Source organism: Rhinatrema bivittatum, chromosome 1 (genome assembly GCF_901001135.1).
Source record: "Rhinatrema bivittatum chromosome 1, aRhiBiv1.1, whole genome shotgun sequence".
In the NCBI taxonomy this organism is placed as follows: domain Eukaryota; kingdom Metazoa; phylum Chordata; class Amphibia; order Gymnophiona; family Rhinatrematidae; genus Rhinatrema; species Rhinatrema bivittatum.
In genome coordinates this window covers 811718300-811740449 of record NC_042615.1, presented here as the reverse complement: position 1 = coordinate 811740449, position 22150 = coordinate 811718300, and the positions used below count along the sequence as shown (strand labels likewise).

Sequence of the window (22150 nt, the reverse complement as noted above, 5' to 3'; positions counted from 1 at the left end):
ACCAGCCCAGTTAGGTGTGCCTGCAAGGTAGGGGTGGGAAACAGTGGCCTAGGCCTAAGGAACCTCCGATATTTCCAAATGACAACTTCTGGTGCCAGAGCCTCACCCCAGACCGGACCGGACCTGTCTGACCCAAAAGCAGCAGAGCATTAAAAAGAGTACCTCGTCCCTGCAAACCCACAAATGATACAGCAGCCAAAATGAGGATATTTTTTTTATTTTCAGCAATCAGGCCTAAAATGGCAATTTATTTTGTGACCTTTACACAAGAGTTTCCTCAGAAGTTACAGGGACCAGGAAGGAGAGGGGGAGTTAGTTGCTGGTGATTGATAAAGGGTTGGTAACTGTCAATACAGCCGCATAATCACTTACTGAATAAAAGCTGTGCCTTGCTATCCAGTCCCAGCAGTATTAGCTTAGCTTGGAGGACAGGGATCAGGAAAAGTGTGCTCCCCTTACAGGGAGGGATATTGGCAGGCACGGTGGCAGCGTGGCCTCTGTCATCTGCATGCCTGTCTCACCTTTACAGCCCAGAAAACCACACTGAGGTAGGCACAAACTCCCTAGCAATCACACCTCAGTTTCTTCTGTTCGAAAAGGTAGGACTTGGGTCAGAGGGCAAACAGCGCTGCTCAGCTTGTATCAGAAGCAAAAGTTAGTTAGGCTCAAGTTATTCTGAAAAGTGGATAATATGGCCCTAAGCCCTTGGTCTGAAATGGTGAGAGCAAAGTATCACACACAGGATCTCATATTGTAGGCAATGCCTCTATGTGTCAGGGCCCATTCCATCCTCTGCCTAGCCCTGACAACAGCTGTTACAGCCTCCATTCTCTATCCTGCCCCACTGACAGCTGTGTGAGTGTGAAATAGTCCCACCAAGCACTATGCTCACCTGCCAGCTCCTCCTTCCCACCCCGATAGGAGCACGTACGTGACACCTTTGCTTTGGTCCACGGATGGCTGTGAACATGTGACTCAATCACCCTCATGCCCCTGGTCCCGCACTCCAGTGACGGCTGCAGCACACGATCCAAGGCCTTCACTACTTTCCCTAGCCCTTACGACCAACACAAACACAGGATGCGACCGTGCTGAGCAGGCCTTAGATCCACATTTGGTCTGTTTTTCTCAAGTAGACCAATGCGGATGCACAGGTGTAGCTCTTCCTAACAGATGTGGGGAAAAAAAAAAAGCAGTTACTTGCCCTCTTTCTAAAAGAGAGGGTACGAGTGTAGGCAGAACCGTACAACAAACGAGAAGGCAGATGCCTGCAGAGTCCCTGTCTGACTGAGTTTCCAAATCAGTAACTGAGCACAATAGAGAGGTTAAGTACTTTAAGAATCCACAGCCAGTAGAACAGGAGGTTAAGTGCTTTATTTAAGGTCACACTGGGTGGGTGGGATATAAAAATAGAAACAGGCTCCAGCTCTTGGTTCTACCCTAGAAGCTACTGATCAGTGACTATGTTGGGGCCGGCTGTATGTGCTGCAAGTTTTGACCTTTGTGTGAAGAGATGAAGCCCTAGACAACCCAAAATCCCAATGGTGAGGACCACAACCAGGACAGAAGTGATTTGTCATGCTGGCACGGGTCCCGTTCCAAACAGCAAACCCAGGCCAAAACACACCACATTTTGATTCCGAGTTTGAAAGCAGTTCGATTAGATGCAGCTTCTTTGCACTGCCAGCTGAAAGCCATCGCCAGAAGTCATAATTCAGGGATCAGCCGACCCCCAGCCCACTGCGCAGCGAGTAGGGCTCGTCCTTCAGTAACCAGTCTGCAGGCAGTGAGAACACGCTCCCCGCGAGCCTTTTCTACTGCGCAGACCTCGCCTGCTTCAGTGTGTAATGCTCCTCGGGCAGGTTCCTGAGCCGCTCTGCTGCCTGCGGGACACAGGAGGAGAAGAAGTAAGTAAGGAGAGCAGAGTCAGGATTTAACATATGCTTATCCAATAGGTTTGGATCCAATGCATTCTCTTATCATCTTGCTCCAAATTTATTTAGGCACGCATTTACGACAAAAACAAGCATTTTAGCCAATACACAATAAAACAATGGCAGGAACGCAATACAAGTGTTAACAAGCATTTGAAAGGTGACCATTCCCCCCCCCCCCCCCCCCCAAAAAAAAAAAAACCACACCCCTAACCAGATTATTAGAACTATTACCTTTTATCAAATATTTAAACACAGACTCTGGCAACCTTCCACCCTTGTGAGATTGCACAAGAAAAACTGGAGGGCCCCCGGCAGTAGCCCAAACTAATCTTCTTGTTAGACAGAACCTCCAGCAAATTCTGCCCTGGGGAAACACCATGCACACAAAGGCCTAAAACTCCTTTGTGTTTCATTCTGCTGAATGACTGGAAATCCCTGCTCACCCTCAACCCACCCCTCTTACAGCCCCCAACTGTGAACGCAGTGTCCATGCGCACTGATTCGGCACTTTTAAAATGATATGATTAGGAGACGGAGACGCCAGCGATAACACAAACTCGGGAAATCGGAAGAAACATGGCAAACCCTAGATCAGATTGAAGACTGTCACACATGCCCCAATTTTCTGTGTACTTACTAGGATGCTACAAATACCATGATAAACTGATAGCCGCCCCCAAAAGGCTTCTACAGGCAATCTGTCTTTCGGAAAGATTTAGAAACCTCCAGATACCTTATGACCTGTCTTGACATCCAAAGGACACAACCGGCGATATTCCTCCGCATCTCTTTCCTTATCCAAAGACAGCAAGGATATGGACTGATTCAAGTGAAAATCCGAGACCACTTTAGGCAAAAAAAAAGAAACAGTATGCATCTGTATCGTCGTGGAGCCACCCGAAGGAACAGCCTGAAGATCAGAAATTTGAAGCGCAGAACATATCGCCACCAGAAACACCGTTTTCAAGGTCAGTAACTGCAATGAAAGGCTATGCAACGGTCTAAATGTAGGGCCCGCCAAGATATCCAACAACAAATTAAGACTCCACAAGGGTACTGGTAACCGCAAGGGAGGATGAAGATGTTTCACTCCCCTCAAGAAACGGGCCACATCTTTATGAACTGACAAGGGTCCACCATTCACCTAGCCCCTAAAACAGGCAAGAGCCACTACCTATACCTTCAAAGAATTAAAGGCCAACCCTTTATTCAACCCATCCTGCAAAAATTCCAAAATGAGCGGGATTTTAACTGAACGAGGAAGCACTTCTAAACCTTCACACCAAGCCTCATACTCTCGCCAAACCCGCACATAGGCTAAGGAAGTGGAGAACTTTCATGCTCGTTAACAAGGTGGTAATCACTGCAGTAGAATACCCACGTTTCAGCAAGCGAGCCCTCTCAAGGGTCAAACCGTAAGACAGATTCAGATCTTCGTGAAGAACAGGTCCCTGCTGCAACAGATTCCTGTGCGCTGAAAGGCAGAGGAGGGGAGTCTAACAGGAGCCTTCGCAGATCTGAATACCATGGACTCCTGGTCCAAACTGGTGCCACCAAAAGCACCATCCCACTGTGACCTTCAACCCTCCAAATTATTCTGCCCAACAGGGCCACAGGGGAAAGGCATTCAGCAGCTTGTCCTCTGGCCAGACCTGCACGAGGGCATTGATACCCAAGGACTTCGGATCTCTCCTGTGACTAAAGAATCGAGGAACCTTCGTACTGAGAGAAGTCGCCAGCAGGTCTAGAAACGGAAGGCCCCAGAGTGATCCACTATCAGCTGAAATGTCTTGTTCAACAATACCCACTGTCCTGGGTCCAGGCTCTCTCTGCTGAGAAAGTCTGCTCTTACGTTTTCTTTTCCTGCAGTGTGTGAGGCCGGGATCCCCTGGTGATGCACTTCTGCCCATTCCATAAGTTGGCCTATCTCCTGTGACACTTACTGGCTCTTGGTTCCTAGCATATACAGTCACCGCTCAACCCTGCACCCTGCAGCTGAATTGCAAGCAGGTCAACCGGACCGCCCAGGCTTCCAGCCAATTGTTGTTCCAGAGAGACTCTTCTGTATCCCTGTGCTCTCGCACCGTTAGTTCCTGACAATGAGCTCCCCAATCCTGGAGGCTCGCATCTGCACGAGTACCAATCAGTCCGGCAAGATTCCCTTTCTCAAATGATCTGCGTGCAACCACCACTGGAGGTGAGAGCAGACTTCCATTGGCAGGTGAAGCTGAATCAAATAGTCCTGAGACTGTGGGTTCCAATGAAACAGCAGGGAGCGATGAAGAGGACGCATATGTGCTCTCGCCCACGGCAGCACTTCCAGGGTTGCTGCCAGAGTTCCTGCAGATAAGTCCATACGTCGGGCGTATATTGTTCATCAAGAGACGCACCTGTGACACCAACTTCTGAATACGAGCTTCTGGCAGGAAACTTTACCTTGCTTCATGTTGAACCGAACACCCAGATACTCCAACAACTTAGATGGCTAGATTCACTACCCAACTAAGCTCCTGCAACAGGGAAGTCACCTTGTGGGTCACCAGGCTGCTCGCTTCCAGAGACTTTGCCCAAATCAACTAGTCATCCAAATATGGGCAGGATCCCATCCTCTCTCAACTCTGCCGCCACCACCACCACAATATCCTTGGAAAAAATCCTAGGAGTGGTGACCAGACCAAAAGGCAGCACCTGAAACTGATAATATCACCCCAACACCACAAAACGCCGAAACTGTTGGTGCTCTAATCGGATGGGAATATGAAGGTCCCCCTCAGACAGATCCAAGGTCGTCAGAAATTCCCCCAACTGCATAGCCATTATCACTGCATAAAGTTTCCATGCAAAAATTAGTCACCCGCAAATGACGGTTGACCCCTTTGAGATGGGACAAAAGGAGGCCTCCTTCTTGAGTACAACGAAATAGATGGGATATCAACCCGTATTTTCTTTAGACATGGGTACTGGAACCACAGCCCTCCGACTGAGGAGCCTTAACAGTGTACCCTCCACTGCCTGCTTCTTCTGCAGGGAGATACCATGAACATGTCCAGAGGAACACTGCGAAATTCCAGCACAAATCCTGATGTGATTTTGACCCACCTTTGATAAAAGAGAGAGACATCCCCCTGTCTCCTATACCCGGGGGTGGATCAGCAAACCTTCATAGGGAGGATCGTGAGGTACCACTACCTGAGCCCACACCCTGCCTGGGCTGTCTGGGACAAAAGGACGGAGACCTATCAAAAGGCCGAGTCTTCTGAAAGGTTGCACCTCTGTAGGGACGAAACTGCTTAGAACCCTTGAAATGACTGTTTCTTATCCTCCGGCAACTGAGGATTCGCCCCACTTACTGGCAAGTTTCACCAACTCGCTCCCAAATAAGAACAAGCCTTTAAAGGGCTATTTCTTAAGCTTAGCTTTGGAGGTCGCAACGGCCAACCAATTTCTCATAACTGGCGCTTGACAGCTATTACCGAAGCCACTCCTCTGGCCGAGGTGCTGAGCAAAATCGCAGCCCACATCTGCTAAAAAGGTGGCAGCAGGTTCCATAACTGCCCTGGAACCTCCTGAGAGAGAAGCAAACAAGAGCAAGCCACAAGGGCACAACAAGAAACCATCTGTAAGGTCATTGCCACTGCTTCAAATGCTTGCTTAAGGATGGCCTCAATCCTCTTATCATGCACATCCTTCAAGGCCTCTCCTCCCTCCACGGGGATAGTCGTCTGTTTCGTGACAGCGCAGACAAACGCACATTTGGAAATCGCACTCTCTCACCACTGGATTCAGAGAGTACAGGCCTTCCAAGATCCAACCCCCTTTGAAAATTAGCCTTCGGGCGTCCCACTCAAGATCAATCAATTCTTGAATGGCTTCCATGCCAAGGGGAAAAAAAAAAAAAGGCTTTTCACAAAGAAACCAAAATGGCATTTTTCTTTAGTTCAGACATGGAATCTCCCAGCATCTTCAACGTCTGGGAAATCAGGGCCGGCAGTTCATCTCTATGAAAGAACCGCAACATAGTCCTATACGGTTCCAGTCCCGCAGGAATTTCCCCATCCTCCAGAGTCAGGATCTGCCTCAGTAGTACCGGAAGAGGGAGAGGACTCCGCTTGATAATCTGACCTGAAGACTGCGCCTGAAGCAAGGATTGCAGTCCTTAAAAAAATTCTTCCCAAGAAAAGGCAGAAGGATCCAAGCCAAAACCAGGAGGCACTTGTGCAGGCCCCACTGAGCTGCCGTCCCCTGCTGAGGAACCACATCCTTAATCAGGCCCTCAAATCAGGCTGGGAAGAACCAGGCTTGGTAAAATCAGAGGAAGATAATTCTCCCTGAGCCTTTAGCAGTGCTGGCACAAGTTAGAAGGCACTCCAGGCTGAGATACCCGAATATGAGAGGCAGCTCAAAGGGAAAGGCGCTTAGGTTTCCTCGCCACAGGTGCCATTCGTCCGTCAGTACGCTTAACAAGTGACTGAAAATGTGCATCCAGCCAAATTCCCGCTAAAAAAAAATTTAGGGGCACAAAATTTGGATGTCCTAAGGGTTATGCGTCGCAAAACTTAAGCGCACTGTCACAGCGCTAATCCTTTGGAGCACAACCACTACGGCTCCAGAACGTGGCGCGCCCAAAAGAAACTGGGCGCACAATTCAGATGCACAGCCGGACGCACTCGCACACACAGACGGGTCCCTGCAGAGGGCAGCAGACCGCACCGGAAAAAAAAAAAAGCACGCAAAAAAACGCCGCTGCGGCCTACCAGGCGGCGCACAGCAAGAAGCCTAACCGCGGGGCCTAACCCTTCCAGGCTGCTCAGATCCCTTAACCTCCATGGGAGCAGGAATGAACGTCGGGACGGCGCAACGAGCACGGAGACCGGAGGTAGTCCTACAAGCCCCCTCTACTCTCTGACTTTTTTTTTTTTTTTTTTTTTTTTTTTAAGCTTACCTGAGCTCAGCCTTTCCCGGCTGAATGCAGCTGCAGGGGGGAAAGGGCATATACAGTCACCGCCTCACTCGGCTTCCGGCACCTGCTGCCTTTCAGCTGTTTAAATCAGCTAAATCCACGCCAGCTGAAGAACCAGCTACCAGACCAAGGCACTCATCTGAGGGACCACGGAAATCACCTCAGGAATTCTCTCTACTTGGGGGGAAGGACCATTAGGTAATCACTGCAGGAGAGCAGGGCAACTCAAAGCAATCCCCAGTGTACCATCTGCTGGAGATGGAGAATACTGGCAGGCTGATGTCATTGCAGGGGTATATGTACTGCGATGTCAGCTTTACTCCGTCTCCATCTGCTGGTAGCGGTGCATAACCCACTGGGCCCTGAATCCATCTGTCCACATGCTAGGAAACTCTTTAATGCCAACATCGTTTCCGGCTGCTCAGGGAGCTCAAACATTTACTCCAGTACGCACAAGACTCTCTCCCTCACCTGCTCTGGCGTCAGGTCCCGCTGAGCCTGCGCCAGCATCTCGTAGCCCACTAGGAACTTGCGGACGGTGGCGGAGCGCAGGAGGGGCGGATAGTAGTGGGCATGGAGCTGCCAGTGGCTGCAGTCCTCCTCTCGCAGGTGAGGGCCCGTGGGTGCTCCTGCCAAAAGAGAGAAAAAGTTAAACCAGGGTCACCAAAAAAAACAAAAGCGGCGGGGTAAGAACGTGGAAGTCAAGCTGTGTTAGATGTGCGTCTCTGTGCACAAGGTGTAGTGTGTGAAGGTGAATATCTAGATATATCTGGAGGGCCTGAACCTTGGAAAGTGTTAAATTTTTAACCCTTGCCCTGCCCTCACCGTGATGCCTGTTTCTGCAGGATACTATTCTGGGAGCCCTGTTGTGCGCTGGAAAGGATCGCCTTCATTTCTAATGCCCTACCTTGCTTTTTTCTTCATTCTCCTCCTCCTATGCATGCCTTACATGCACTGAGTTCTGTTTTAGACAAAAAAACAAAAGCGGCGGGGTAAGAACGTCTAAAACAGAACTCAGTGCATGAAAGGCATGCATAGGAGGAGGAGAATGAAGAAAAAAGCAAGGTAGGGCATTAGAAATGAAGGCGATCCTTTCCAGAGCACAACAGGCCTCTCACAGAGGAGTCTACGGAAGACAGAGTGAGCTTCCCTCCCAGAGCAAAAATCATTGTTAAAAGACCAAGCTATGCAGTTCTCATCAATTCAGGGGGCTACAGACAGCACAGCACTCACCATCCACCCACACCAGCTCCATCACCCCAACCCCCTCACTGTTATCAGAGACCCCCACACATACCATCTCCAAAGCAGGAATCCTCCTTCACCAGTTCCAGGGCAGAGATCTTTCCCCCCACTATATTATCAGAGACCTACCTGCACCAGCTCCTGAACGCCCACCACACACCCCCATCTCCAAAGCAGAGACCCACCTGCACCAGCTCCTGAAAACCCTGCCCCCCCCCCAACAGACACCCCATCTCCAAGCTCCTGAAACCCCCTGCCCCCCCCAGACACCCCATCTCCAAAGTAGAGACCCACCTGCACCAGTTCCTGAACCCCCCCACCACACACACCCCCATCTCCAAGCTCCTGAAACCCCCTGCCCCCCCCCCACACACAGACACCCCATCGCCAATGTAGAGACCCACCTGCACCAGCTTTAGCGACCCTCCCAGAAAAACACACCATCTCCAAAGCAGAGACTCCCCACTGCACTTCTGCACTCCACTAATGAGAACTTAGCCAGCACTATAAAAGCATCTCCCCCATATTAAGTTAAAGAACCACACACACAAGGACTTCACAGCAGCAGAAACCCATACACACAGCCTTCCAAAGGAAGAGCTCGCACAGCGGAGTTGCTACAAACACACCCTCTGCCTACTTCAGGCAGGAAGCTCAGTGACCAGGTGAGGCTGCCATCTCTCCGGAGCATGGGCTGTTGTGAAGCAAACTGCACTCTAGAAGGTCATTTCTTCCACACAGAACCTGGATTCCTCCTCTGCCCGGCACCCATCAGGGTGCTGGGTGAGAGAGACAGACATGCCACCATCAGCTCAAGGCATCACGGAGGAGAGGGAACCTTAATGAGCCAGATCCCTGACTTCTGCTCCTGGCAGAGACTGGAGAGGGGGGCCAGTCTTGCTTAAGAGCAGTTTTATGAGTCAGGATTTGCTAAACGACACTGTCACAAGAACACCCTCCCACCTTCTTACCATGCCAGCCCATGGAGTAGGGAAAAGAGATCTCAAACAGATTGTCGTATTTGGTGAGAAGCCTTTTCATTATGGACGCCAGAGCTGAAACGAGAGAGACAAGGAGGTCAGAAGGCCATATTTGGACCCGAGGTTATTTCTGTCCTGTCACACTCTCTTCCACATTCTCTCTTTTAAAAATAATATGAAAGAAATATTTATTACTCCTGAAGCTACAAAGAGGGCAACCAGCCGGGAGGAAGGGACATTAACGTGGACATTATTTATTTATTTATTATTTAACAGTTTTTTATACCGACCTTCATAGTAAATTACCATATCGGATCGGTTTACAATTTAACAAAGGGAAAAACTAGAGTAACAAATTCACGTAAACGAAAGATAACAGTAAGTAGGAATAAGTCAAAGTTACAATCAACAGGGGGAGAGAACTTGGAAGCTTGCAATCAGCTGGAAAGAAGAAAGGCCGGTAAAAGGAATTTTACCATAGAGTGTACAAGTTAAAAACTTAAGGACAGTGCTTTAACCTGAATGTCTCAGAGTCCATTTATTTTTTCTTTTGAGAAGCGGAGTGCCAGACCGGGTAGGAATGAAGGCCAACTAGTGATTGTCTGGTGGTTCGGGGAAGGCTTGTTGAAAGAGCCAGGTTTTAAGTCTTTTTCTGAAAGATAAAAGGCATGGCTCCAGTCTGAGGTTTGATGGGATACTGTTCCAGATCGATGGGCCTGCTATCGAAAAGGCTCTGTCTTTGGTCATAGCGAGGCGTGTGGCTTTAGTGGGGGGAACATTAAGAGTGCCTTTGTAAATGTCTCTAGTTGGTCTGATAGAAGAGTAGAGTTTGAAAGGTATTTCCAGGTCAAGTTGAAGTTGATGATGGATGGTTTTATGGATTAAGGTGATTGATTTGTATAGAATTCTGTAATTTACTGGTAACCAGTGTAGGTTCCTGAGAATTGGTGATATGTGATCGTAGCGGCTGGTACTGGTTAACAATCTTGCTGCCGCATTTTGAATCATCTGCAGAGGTTTAGTAGAGGATTTGGGGAGTCCTAGTAGAAGGGCGCTGCAGTAGTCTATTTTGGCGAACAGTAGCGCTTGGAGGACTGTCCTGAAGTCGTGGAAGAATAAGAGAGGTTTAAGTCGTTTTAGGACCTGTAATCTGTAAAAGCAGTCTTTCGTTGTTGTATTGACCATTTTCCTTAGGTTTAGTCGGTTGTCTAGAATCACCCCAAGATCTCTAACCTACTTACATGTGATGTGAGAGTTGAGTGGTGTTGGTTGGTGGATATTGTTGTCATTTGAAGAGATGAGGAGAAGCTCTGTCTTAGAAGCATTAAGGACCAAGTTTAAGCTGTTGAGTAGATTGGTGATGGAAAGTAGGCAGTTATTCCAATGGGTGAGCGCTTTTGAGATTGATTCTGTTATAGGGATTAGAATCTGTACGTCGTCTGCGTACAGATAATGAATTAGGTTGAGATCTGTTAACATTTGGCAGAGGGGGGAGGAGGTATATGTTGAAGAGGGTTGGGGATAAAGAAGATCCTTGTGGTATGCCAAGATTAGATTTTGTTAGGGGTGACTCTTTATTGTTGATTTTGACTTTGTAAGTCCTATTGCTGAGGAAGGACTTGAACCAGTTGTACGCAGATCCAGAGATGCAGATATCTGCTAGGCGATCCAACAGGATGGTGTGATTGACGGTGTCGAAAGCCGCCGAAATATCTAACAAGACTAGTAGGAAGGAGTGTCCTTTATCTAACCCCATAATAATATGGTCTGTTAGTGAGATGAGGAGGGTTTCAGTGTTGCGTGATTTACGGAAACCATATTGCGAAGGGTGTAAGATCTTGTGGTCTTCCAGGTAGTCAGAAAGCTGTGTGTGTGTTTACCAGTTTCTCCGTTAGTTTAGTGACAAAAGGGAGGTTAGAGATGGGTCTGAAATTTGCTGGTACATTTGGGTCCAAATTGTGTTTCTTGAGGAGGGGCTTGAGTGAAGCGGTTTTTAGGATGTCTGGGTAGCTTCCTTGGGATAGGAGGCTGTTTATTATGCTGGTCAGAGGTCCTGAGATCAAGTTTGGGATTAGAAGCAGGAGTCTCGATGGAATATTGTCAGCCGGATGGCTAGCAGGTTTCAGTTTTTTTTAGAAGGGATTCAATCTCTTTGGTGGAGATTGATTCGAAACAGTCAAATTTGGGTCTATTTAGAGAATTGGAATTCTCACCTGACTTGATGGGAGTTGTGTTTGTAGGAAGGAGGGCGAGGGTATTTAAGATCTTCTGTTGGAAGTAAGAAGCGAGTTCAATAGCTTTTGAGAGAGCTTGTTCATCTGGAATAGGTGGTGGGGTTGATTTAGTGATTTGTGATACGTAAGCGAAAAGGGCCTGGGCATCATATTGAAAATGGTGTATTTTGTTTGCATAATACTCCTTTTTCTGTAGAATGGCGGTCCTGTAGTGATTTAAGAGTCCCTTGTATGAAGAGAGGGTTGTTTTGTTTGGGGTTTTGCGCCATCTATTTTCTTTCTGGCGTAAGTCCTGTTTCATTTGTTTCAGTTCCGAGCAGAACCAAGGTTGGTTTCCCTTTTTTGTTGGGTTGATTGATTTGGAGATTATTGGACACCATTTGTTTGCGACTGTTTCTGTAATCTTTTGCCAGGAGGATAGGGCTGAGTCAGGATTAGCTAGGTCTAGGTTGGAGAGTTCTTTGGATAGCTGATCGCCGAGTATGTCAGAAGGACATGCTTTCCTGTATTGAATGGTAGAGGTGTGTGGAGAGGTGTGTGTCTGTGTGTGGAAAAGGAAGATTCTATTAGGAAATGATCTGACCAACGGATTGGGGTACAGGAAGGTTCTATTGTGCAAGTGAAATTCGAATTGATGAATATTTGATCCAGGGTGTGACCAGCTTTATGTGTGGGGCTGTTGATGGTCTGAGTGAATCCCATCGCGCCGAGGGTGGTGAGGAGAGCTTCACAGTTGGTAGAGCGAGGTATTGCATTTGTGTGGAGGTTGAAATCCCCCATAATTATTGTTGGGAGGTCTGCATTAATATGTTTCACTATGGATTCTACGAGGGGTGATGGGTCCGTTTCTAGAACTCCCGGGGGAGCGTAGACTAACAGAATTTGTAGGTGTTTAGATTTGACTAGACCCAATTCTAATTTGGATTCTGTCTTGATAGTATGTGCGGTCAATCTGAGTTCTTTCTTCGTGGCTAGAAGAAGTCCGCCTCCTCTTTTTTTGAGTCTATGGAAGGTGAAGATGTCGTATGTCTGAATTGGTAGTTGATTGGTTAATGCAATGTCCGAGTTTTTTAACCAGGTTTCTGTGATGGCACAGATGTCTGGGTTGCTATCCAAGAGGTAATCATTGAGGATGTGTGTCTTCTTAGTTAAGGATTGCGCATTGATGAGAGTTACTGAGAGTAGCGTGAGGCCTAGAAGTTGGTTCAATGGTGATGTCGTAATAGGGATGATTCTTTTTTGTATGACGTTGGTGAAGTTAGTTAAGGGGGTTCGCCTTTGGTTGTGGATGATTGGGATATTAAAAGTGAGCATGGTGAGAGTGGTTCAGGTGGAGGTTTGTTTTGAGATGCGGTTGATTGGGTCTGGGTTTGGGGCCCAGAGGTGTGAGTCTGTAGGAATTCACGAGGTGTCAGAGAGTGGGTGAGAGAGAGGTGTCTATCTGTATGAGTAGATGTTTGGATGAATTGCTGAAAGTGTTTGTAAGTTAGTTGGTTCGGCTGGTAGAATGCTTTGTCCTCTGTGAGCTTGAGTGGTTGCCTGACTGGTTGCTGGGATGATTCTGGTCACGGCAGTTATATCGAGGACTATTATATTTCCGGACTCTGATGAATAGGTTGATAGATAACATGCTAGTATGGTAGTTGGGTAGCATCGGTTCCTTTGCTAAGTTGAAGGCCTCCTATTGGGAGGAATGGGACCAGGACTGGTCCCACAAATAGGGAGTGCACAAAGGGAGTGCACTAAGGAGCGCACAAAGGAGCAGGCTCCTTTGTCGAGCTCCTTAGGCGCGCGACGCCTGGGTGTCTCTCAATTTAAATTAGGAGGCCAAATCAGGGCTGTCCCCTGATTGGCTGAAGGTGGTCGGCGTGCCCCTCGGAGGCGGAGGAAGGTGAGACGGATGTCGTCAGCGTCTCGGTTCGACGGAGGCCGGCAGGGGCTGCCTCGTGGTCGGGGTCGGAGGCAGCCGTGGGTAAGTGAAAAATCAGGCCTTACCCCAGCGGGTCTCCGGCGCCGATCGCGCAGGCCCTGCTTCACTGCTCTGCCGTGCTGCGTGCTGCGTCCGGAGGAAGAGGGCTCAGCGTTTCAGGAAGAGGGCTCAGCGTCCAGAGGAAGAGGGCTCAAGCGTCTCGGTTCAACGGAGGCCGGCATGGGCTGCCTCGTGGTCGGAGTCGGAGGCGGCCGTGGGCAAGTGAAAATCAGGCCTTACCCCGGCGGGTCTCCGGCGCCGATCGCGCAGGCCCTACTACACTGCTCTGCCGTGCTGCGTGCTGCTATAGATGGTGTGTAGCACCGGTCCGGCCCCAAAATACGCATGTCCCTGAGCAAGCTGCGCTTCACGGGCACCTCGCGGCTACTTCAACGCTGGCTGTGCAGGGAGAGGCTGGATGCGCTTCAGTGGCAGTCCCCCTCCTCCGCAGACATGCGGAGGAGGGGGACATTTCTTTGAACCAGTCGGTGGTAGCAGTACCTTGAGAGTTTTCATCTGCAATCTTTTTTCTTTTCTTTTGACCCAGCAGTTTTCTTTCTGCCCTTTTTTTTTTTTGGGAGTGGCAGTGAGGGTGGGTGGGTTTCCAGCTCAATTGGTTTCTGGAGCCAGAAGGCTTCAATTCACAACTACCTGGAGAGCTACCCCCTGCCAAATCACTTAAGCCGGTCATTGCAGTGACAGCTTTGGCACGGGGCCCTACGACCATGTGTCCTATATATCTAAACATTGGCTGTTGGCATTGTGCCATGGCTCGGGCTCCCCGATCCCACCCACCCCTAGCAGGGCCTGTGGGTGCTGGCTGGTCAGTACCAGTCGAACCACGGAACAGAAGAGCCGAACAGGGAACAGATTTGGCCACCTCTGTAAAGACATGTGCAGCAGAGAGCTGAAGAATACGTAATTTTCCTAGAACAATCCCATAATATTTGTCTTTAGATATGACCGCTCTTCTCGGTCTCTGATCTCCCAAGGTACACTAACTGTATCTTCCCATCTCTCACACCTTTTCTATCTGAAGAAGGGAACCTACGCGGTTTTAAAAGCTCAGGTACGGAATTATCTTTGGATAATTCTCACCTCGGTCTTATAAAAGGTGTCACCACCTCCACAACATGGCCCTTCTATTATCTTTTGTCCTCTGCTTCTGTCCCCGACAGAGCTGCCCTCCCCTCCATCCCTATATAATCTTCTGTTTTTCCCAAATCTATGTAGAAGTAATTTTGAGGCTGAAAAAAAAATTTCTTTATTCAAAAGGAGAATTACAAATCTTATTACTCTGACATACTGTATAATTTGCTTTCCTTTAAAAATCTTGGGGGATCTGGCAGCACTTCTGAACAAACACTCCCTCAGCATCATTTTTCTGAGGACACTGGGTGCTGGCGGCTTGTGACAAGGGCGGGCCGCACCCCTCTCCCTGCCGCCAGTCCAAAGTGGTAGGCAATCCTGCTGTCCATGCTGACTTATGGAAGAGGGACCTTCTGAACCAAAAGGGGAAATCAAGATAGCACTGAAACTGGCATCAACCCTGTAAGACAACACACATCGCATATCGACAGCTGTATCTGGAATTATCCAAGATGTGACCATTCACGGATCTGACCTTTAAGAAGTGACTCTGCTTAAAGCAGCTGTAAGTACTACGAGATTCACAGAAGCCAACCTCCCCGTTAACGCTATCCTTTCCTTTTTAGATCCCTCTCTTGGGCTTCCCTTTTCACCTAATATAATTTTCCTGCTTGCGATTTTATACTTTGCTGGCTTGAAAGTTGTGCATCATCATCATCAGCCATGCCCTTATTGTTATAAACCGCCGTTCTCCGGTCCGCTCTTCAGCTGTCTGAACTGTGTTCAGGGGTTGCAGGTGCTGGCGCGAAGCCTGCACGGGCTTCGGATGAAGATCCCGGGCTTCAGCTGTTCATGCTGTATCCATGCTTTATACGAGAATATTGCACTTAAGCAAGTCACTAACGTTTCCTCCTCCACAGGGAATTCAATGCTTGTGTAACGGGTGTTATCCACAGAAGACGGCATCACCGCGGACCTCCCTCCTACCGTACTGCCGGACTACTGAGTCTCTGCCCTGCTCTGCAGTGATCTGCCTCTAACGGCAGGAGAGCTAATTCTGTCTCCATTCCTAGGCAACCTTTGACCTCTAGTGTCTAACTACTGATGGGTGTAGTGATGTGGACACTGTCCACTGGGAACAGCTCGTTTCACATGCACAACAAAACGGCTTTCAGGCCTGAGGGACAAGAGTTTGACTTGAAATGGAGTCAAGGGAGATTTAGAAGAATCAAAACAGGAAGAGAGCAATCCCATTCAGAACTACCAGAGGTATACAGAGGGTTAAACATTTTGGCAACAGCCATCTTTTTATGTGTGGTGCCTTTTGTTTTTTGGGGGCAGGAATGGAGAAGAGGACTGGAAGGCTCATCTGCATACTGCTCCCAGCATTCCCTGGGAGAGGAGTCCAAAGGTCACAGTAAGCGATCCAGGGATTGAATTCCACAGCCCCAGCTTCCAGAGGCCCCGCACCCTTTGTAGTAGAAGAGGACCGGAAGGCTCATCTGCATACTGCTCCCAGCATTCCCTGGGAGAGGAGTCCAGAGGTCACAGTAAGCGATCCAGGGATTGAACTCCACAGCCCCAGCTTCCGGAGGCCCCGCACCCTTTGTAGTAGAAAAGGACTGGAAGGCTCATCTGCATACTGCTCCCAGCATTCCTTTGAGTGAAAGTCAACTTAATGGTGGGTGAAGAGGATTGGTAGGTATAGCTTTGGGAAATCTTAGGACAAAGACTGGAGAGAGGTGAAATAGTGGGATATATTCTTTAGAATTTTTGTGTCAGATTAAATAAGCAAGCCAGAGGGAGTTAACTCTAGTGTCTGTCTTACCCACCCACCCCTAGCTCACCCCTTGAGTTTTAATAAGAAAGGGTCTTTTGCCTATAAATTAATCAGGTTCTTATCTAAATGATACTATTGCACCAGCCCTTATTGAGAGTTTAATCATCCCCTTGTAGGACATTAGAAGATTAATTAATAAATACACCTGTAAATTTAAAATTACTCTAATTTCAACTCCATTAGTAAACTAGGAGTTCAACAAAATTGAGATGAAGGCAGCAGCCCAGCAGCAAGAGGGGGGCTTCCCAGTCTTTTACATAGAGTGTCACATGATGATTTTTTACCCACCGGTGAGAGATTGTATGTGTGCACCCGATGCAAAGAGCTCCTGGCTCTCAGAGAACGAGTCCGATCTCTGGAGGCTAGAGTGGCAGACTTGGAGGAGCTGAGGCAGACAGAGAGGTATATAGAGGAGACCTTCAGGGACATAGTAGCCAAGTGTCAAATCCAATCTGGCAGCCCCAGAGCTGCCTTGGATCAGACAGTTTTGTTGACTGATTCAGTTTTGTAAGAAACTGGGGACCTTTCCGAAAGGATGGTCTCCACCTTAACCAGAGTGGAACCAGGCTGCTGGCACTAACTTTTAAAAAGGAGATAGAGCAGCTTTTAAAATAGAACAAAGGGGAAAGCCGACAGTCACTCAGCAGTGCATGGTTTGGAGAGATGCATCCTTGAAGGATACTAATGAAACAGGAGAGTTAGGGCATCCCGACAGAGAGGTTCCAATAATAGCAAACATAGTCCATGTGCCTATATGTAAAAAATCACCTGAGCTAAAGATGTCCAAATTATACCTAAGAACTGAAAAGCAGGTTGTTAATACAAACAAAAAACACACTTTGAAATGTCTGTATGCCAATGCCAGAAGTCTAAGAAGTAAGATGGGAGAGAGTTAGCAGTAAATGATGAGATTGACATAATTGGCATCACAAAGACCTGGTGGAGGGAAGAGAACCAATGGGACCGTGCTATATCAGGGTACAAATTATATTGCAATGATAGGGAGGATCAACTTGGTGGAGGTGTGGCACTTTATGTCCGGGAGGGTATAGAGTCCAACTGGATAAAGATCATACAAGAGACTAAATGCTCAAGAGACTATATGGGTAGAAATCCCAAATTACCCCAATATTGACTGGGTAAATGTAACATCAGGACTTCCTAGAGACATCAAGTTCCTGGATGTAATAAATGACTGCTTCATGGAGCAATTGGTTCAGGAACCAACAAGAGAGGGAGTTATTTTAGATTTAATTCTTAGTGGAACGCAGGATTTGGTGAGAGGTAACAGTGGTGGGGCCACTTGGCAACAGTGATCATAACATGATCAAATTTAAACTAATAACTGGAAAGGGGAAAATAAGTAAATCTACAGCTCTAATACTAAATTTTCAAAAAGGAAACTTTGATAAAATGAGGAAAATAAGTAGAAAAAACTGAAAGGTGCAGCTGCAAAGGTTAAAAGTGTTCAACAGGCATGGACATTGTTTAGAAATACAATCCTAGAGGCGCAGTCCAGATGTATTCCACGCATTAACAAAGGTGGAAGGAAGGCAAAACGATTACCAGCATGGTTAAAAGGTGAGGTGAAAGGCTATTTTAGCCAAAAAAAAATCCTTCAAAAATTGGAAAAGGATCCATCTGAAGAAAATAGGAAAAAGCATAAGCAGAAAACATTGATAAGACAGGCAAAGAGAGAATTTGAAATGAAGTTGGCCGTAGAGGCAAAAACTCATAATAAAAACTTTTAAAAATATATCTGAAGCAAGAAGCCTATGAGGGAGTCTGTTGGACTGTTAGATGATGGAGGGGTTTAAAGGGGCTCTTAGGGAAGATAAGGCCATTGCAGAAAGACTAAATTAATTCTTTGCTTCTGTGTTTACTAATGAGGATGTTGGGGAGATACCAGTTCCGGAGATGGTTTTCAAGGGTGATGAGTCAGATGAACTGAACCAAATCACTGTGAACCTGGAAGATGCAGTAGGCCAGATTGACAAACTAAAGAGTAGCAAATCACCTGGACCAGATGGCATGCATCCTAGGGTAGAGAAGGAACTAAAAAATGAGATTTCTATTAGTTAAAATTTGTAACCTATCATTAAAATCATCCATTGTACCTGAAGACTGGAGGGTGGTCAATGTAACCCCAATATTTAAAAAGGGCTCCAGAGGCAATCCAGGAAGCTACAGACCAGTGAGCCTGACTTCAGTGCCAGGAAAAACAGTGGAATCTATTCTAAAGATCAAAATCGTACAGCATATAGAAAGACATGGTTTAATGGAACACAGTCAACATGGATTTAACCAAGGGAAGTCTTGCCTAACAAATCTGCTTCATTTTGTTTGAAAGAGTTAATAAACATGTGGATAAAGATGAACTAGTAGATGTAGTGTATTTGGATTTACAGACTGTGTTTGACAAAGTCCCTCATGAGAGGCTTCTAAGAAAAATAAAAAGTAATGGGATAGGAGGCAATGTCCTTTCGTGGATTAAAAACTGGTTAAGACAGGAAACAGAGAGTAGGATTAAATGGTCAATTTTCTCAGTGGAAAAGGGTAAACAGTGGAGTGCCTTAGGGATCTGTACTATGACCTATGCTTTTCAATATATTTATAAATGATCTGGAAAGGAGTACGGTGAGTGAGGTAATCAAATTTGCAGATGATACAAAATTATTCAGAGCAATTAAATCACAAGCGGATTGGGATAAATTGCAGGACCTTGCGAGACTGGAAGATTGGGCATCCAGATGGCAGATGAAATTTAATGTGGACAAGTGCAAGATGATGCATATAGGGAAAAATAACCCTTGCTGTAGGTACACAATGTTAGGTTCCATATTAGAAGCTATCACCCAGGAAAAAGATCTAGGCATCATAGTGGATAATACATTGAAATCATTGGCACAGTGTGCTGTGGCAGTCAAAAAAGCAAACAATGTTAGGAATTATTAGGAGGGGAATGGTGAATAAAATGGAAAATGTCATAATGCCTCTATATCGCTCCATGGTGAAATCGAACCTCGAATACTGTGTACAATTCTGGTCACCGTATCTCAAAAAAGATATAGTTGCACTGGAGAAGGTACAGAGAATGGTGAGCAAAATAAGAGGGGATGGAACTGCTCCCCCATGAGGAAAGACTAAAGAGGTTAGGTCTATTCAGCTTGGAGAAGAGACGGCTGAGGGGATATGATAGAGGTGTTTAAAATCATGAGAGATCTAGAATAGGTAAATGTGAATCGGTTATTTACTCTTTTGGATAGTAGAAAGACTAGGGGGCACTCCATGAAGTTAGCAAGTAGCACATTTAAAATTAATCAGAGAAAATTCTTTCAATCAACTCACAATTAAGCTCTGGAATTTGTTGCCAGAGGATGTGGTTAGTGCAGTTACTCTAGCTGGGTTTAAAAAAGGTTTAGATAAATTCTTGGAGAAGTCCATTACCTGCTATTAATCAAGTTGACTTAGAAAATAGCCACTGCTATTACTAGCATCAGCATGGGATATGTTTAGTTTTTGGGTATTTGCCAGGTACTTGTAGACTGGTTTGGCCACTGTTGGAAACAGGATGCTGGGCTTGATGGACCCTTGGTCTGACCCAGTATGGCATGTTCTTATGTTCTTAAGGAGACTATGAAACTTCTGTTTTATGAAAAAATGTAATCTGCCCCACCCTCAAAAGAAAAAAAAAATCCTACAGCATCCCTACAACATGCATGTCGCTGTTCCTCTCCCAAACCAACTCTTCTTCATTGGGTTATGCACGATGACCCTTTGCTAAAAGCTGGGAAGTAGCCAGATTTGGTTGCTAGTCACAAACATTTTGAATTAAACTTAGAAGTTCTAAAACTTGAAGTGTATCTTAGAATCATGGTTGGATGAAAAGGTGCCTTTATAAATTCTAATTATTAACATTTAACTTGGTACCTTTTGGTTTTTCTGTTGTATTTTCAGAGGCACTCAGATTTTCTTATCTTGAGCCTCCATCCAAAACAAAAGCCCTGTTTTTCCCTGCTTCTTCACCACCTTCTGGATTTTTTATGATTCACTTTGTCCTTCTCTCCCCCCTCTTCTGGCTCATCCAGAAGTCTCAGTATAACCATTAGCTCGGTCTCTCTTGAGAGACCTGTTTCCAACTTCTGCTTCAGTCTTCGTTTTCAGCTCCTCCACATCTACGAAATCTGGACCTTTTCAAAGCTCGTCTTCTTCATGCTATCCTCTTCTCTTACTAAGACACTTGTAACTGTCTCTTGGCTGGTGTCCCAAAGTCCTCAAGATGAGCTCTCCAGCTTCTTCTGAGCTCCGCTGCATGGAGCCCTCAACTGCTCTCACTTTACTCTACACCTCTCCGCTCACTCCACCAGCTCCCTTGCTGAGTACTGAGCAAGTTTTTCAGCTTCTTGTTTTCACTTTGGAACATACTTAAGGTCTCATGCCATTTTATTTTTCTGCTCTTGCACGTCACTGGATGCCACATCTTTCTTGATAAACAGGAAGCCTCTCTCCATTTCAGGCTCTCTCTCTCTCCTAGCACGGTTTCAGGTTCCTCATCACAAATCCCATAGCCTGCCCCCCTGGTTTCGGCCTGCTGATCCCTCAGTGGGCCTTGCTGAATAGGTTCTGGACAGGCGAGAATGTGTGCGTGGCCAGACTTCCATTGGCAGGATCTTCCTGACCAACCTGACTTTAGCATTGGCACCGTTGATTTACGAGATGGGCGATAATTTCCTACTAAGACAAGATAAGTCTATCCAGATATTGATTTAAAGAATTCATGAACTGTTAATTTTTAATGGTGATGGTGGTATACACACACAGCAAGAAAATCAAAAAAAGTTAACACCCTTTCACCAATGATTAAAAGTAAGGCAGAGCAATAAAGTGAACCTTTATTGTACAATGAAGCCTATTATGACAGTCAATAATTTTGCGTCTTAAATTTGATGTGATTTTTGGGAGGGGTTGATATATATAACAAGACTTAGAGTAAGCAGCGATCCCAACTTTATTAGCATTCAGCACTTTTTCAGAAAGTAAAATAAAACCCATGTCACATATTGTCGCGGCCTGCCTGTCTAAACTCAGCTCTGCATTACAAGAACTGCATATGGCCACGGAGGATGCTGTTACGTGGCTCGAGGATTGATTGATCGATTGGGAATAAATTCCCTCCAGATGTCCAAGAAGCTTCACTGTGGGCAAACAAAAGTGAAAGCTCCTCTCTTTAAAGCAGCTTATACTATTACCAAACAGCCTCATTTACATTCTCCTTGATTCACTTTCCTTATTATGTACCAGATTAACTCCTTTTGCACTTCTTGTGAGGCCATATTATGGGTAGGACACCAAATGAAAACTGGGGGGGGGGGGGAAAAATCAACAAGGGTCACCTACTGTCTCTCTCCTGGTCAGTGAGGTCCTGGAGCCGTAACACATGCCGCCTTGGCAACAGAAGCGTCTGAAAGGGCCAAACTGCCCAGTAAGGAACCACCACCAGCCAATTCTCATTCTCAACAACAAGACGCTCCTGCCAACAACAGATACAGAGCTAGGTTATACTCTTACTATAAAAGCGTTTCAGAGCTGAACAAATCACGGGTGCCTTGGAATTACTCTGTGGTGTCTCCCGATGCAAACCCTTCCCCCTCAGGTGTCCAGGCTGACAGTGGAACGCCCACACCTTCCCTCCTGTCAGCTGCTGTTTAAAGCTTTGTAGTCTGAACAGTATTTGCCCCATAGATAAGGAGCTATGAGGTGAGGTAAGGGGGGGGGGGGGGGGGGGGGAATAGGTAAAGGATCGGAGACGGGTGGAATGATTGCACAGTCAGGGGAGGAGCCATTATGCTGCATCCAGACACCTAAATGTTGGCGGTCACTCCCAGATCTTAGTGCA

The 22150-nt window shown here is 46.7% G+C and overlaps 1 protein-coding gene across 1 annotated transcript in view; it reads right to left on the bottom strand.

The window, feature by feature from the left end:
- Positions 1–1354: 1354 nt before the first annotated feature.
- Positions 1355–22150, bottom strand: part of GALT (galactose-1-phosphate uridylyltransferase) — a 70030-nt gene continuing 49234 nt past the window's right edge. Inside the window, exons 8-11 of the mRNA XM_029581446.1 lie at positions 21652–21784; positions 9114–9197; positions 7369–7526; positions 1355–1883 (exon numbers count right to left, since the gene is read on the bottom strand). Coding sequence (XP_029437306.1) covers positions 1815–1883; positions 7369–7526; positions 9114–9197; positions 21652–21784 — 444 coding nt within the window. The 3' untranslated portion in view covers positions 1355–1814. The remainder of the gene's footprint in view (positions 1884–7368; positions 7527–9113; positions 9198–21651; positions 21785–22150) is intronic.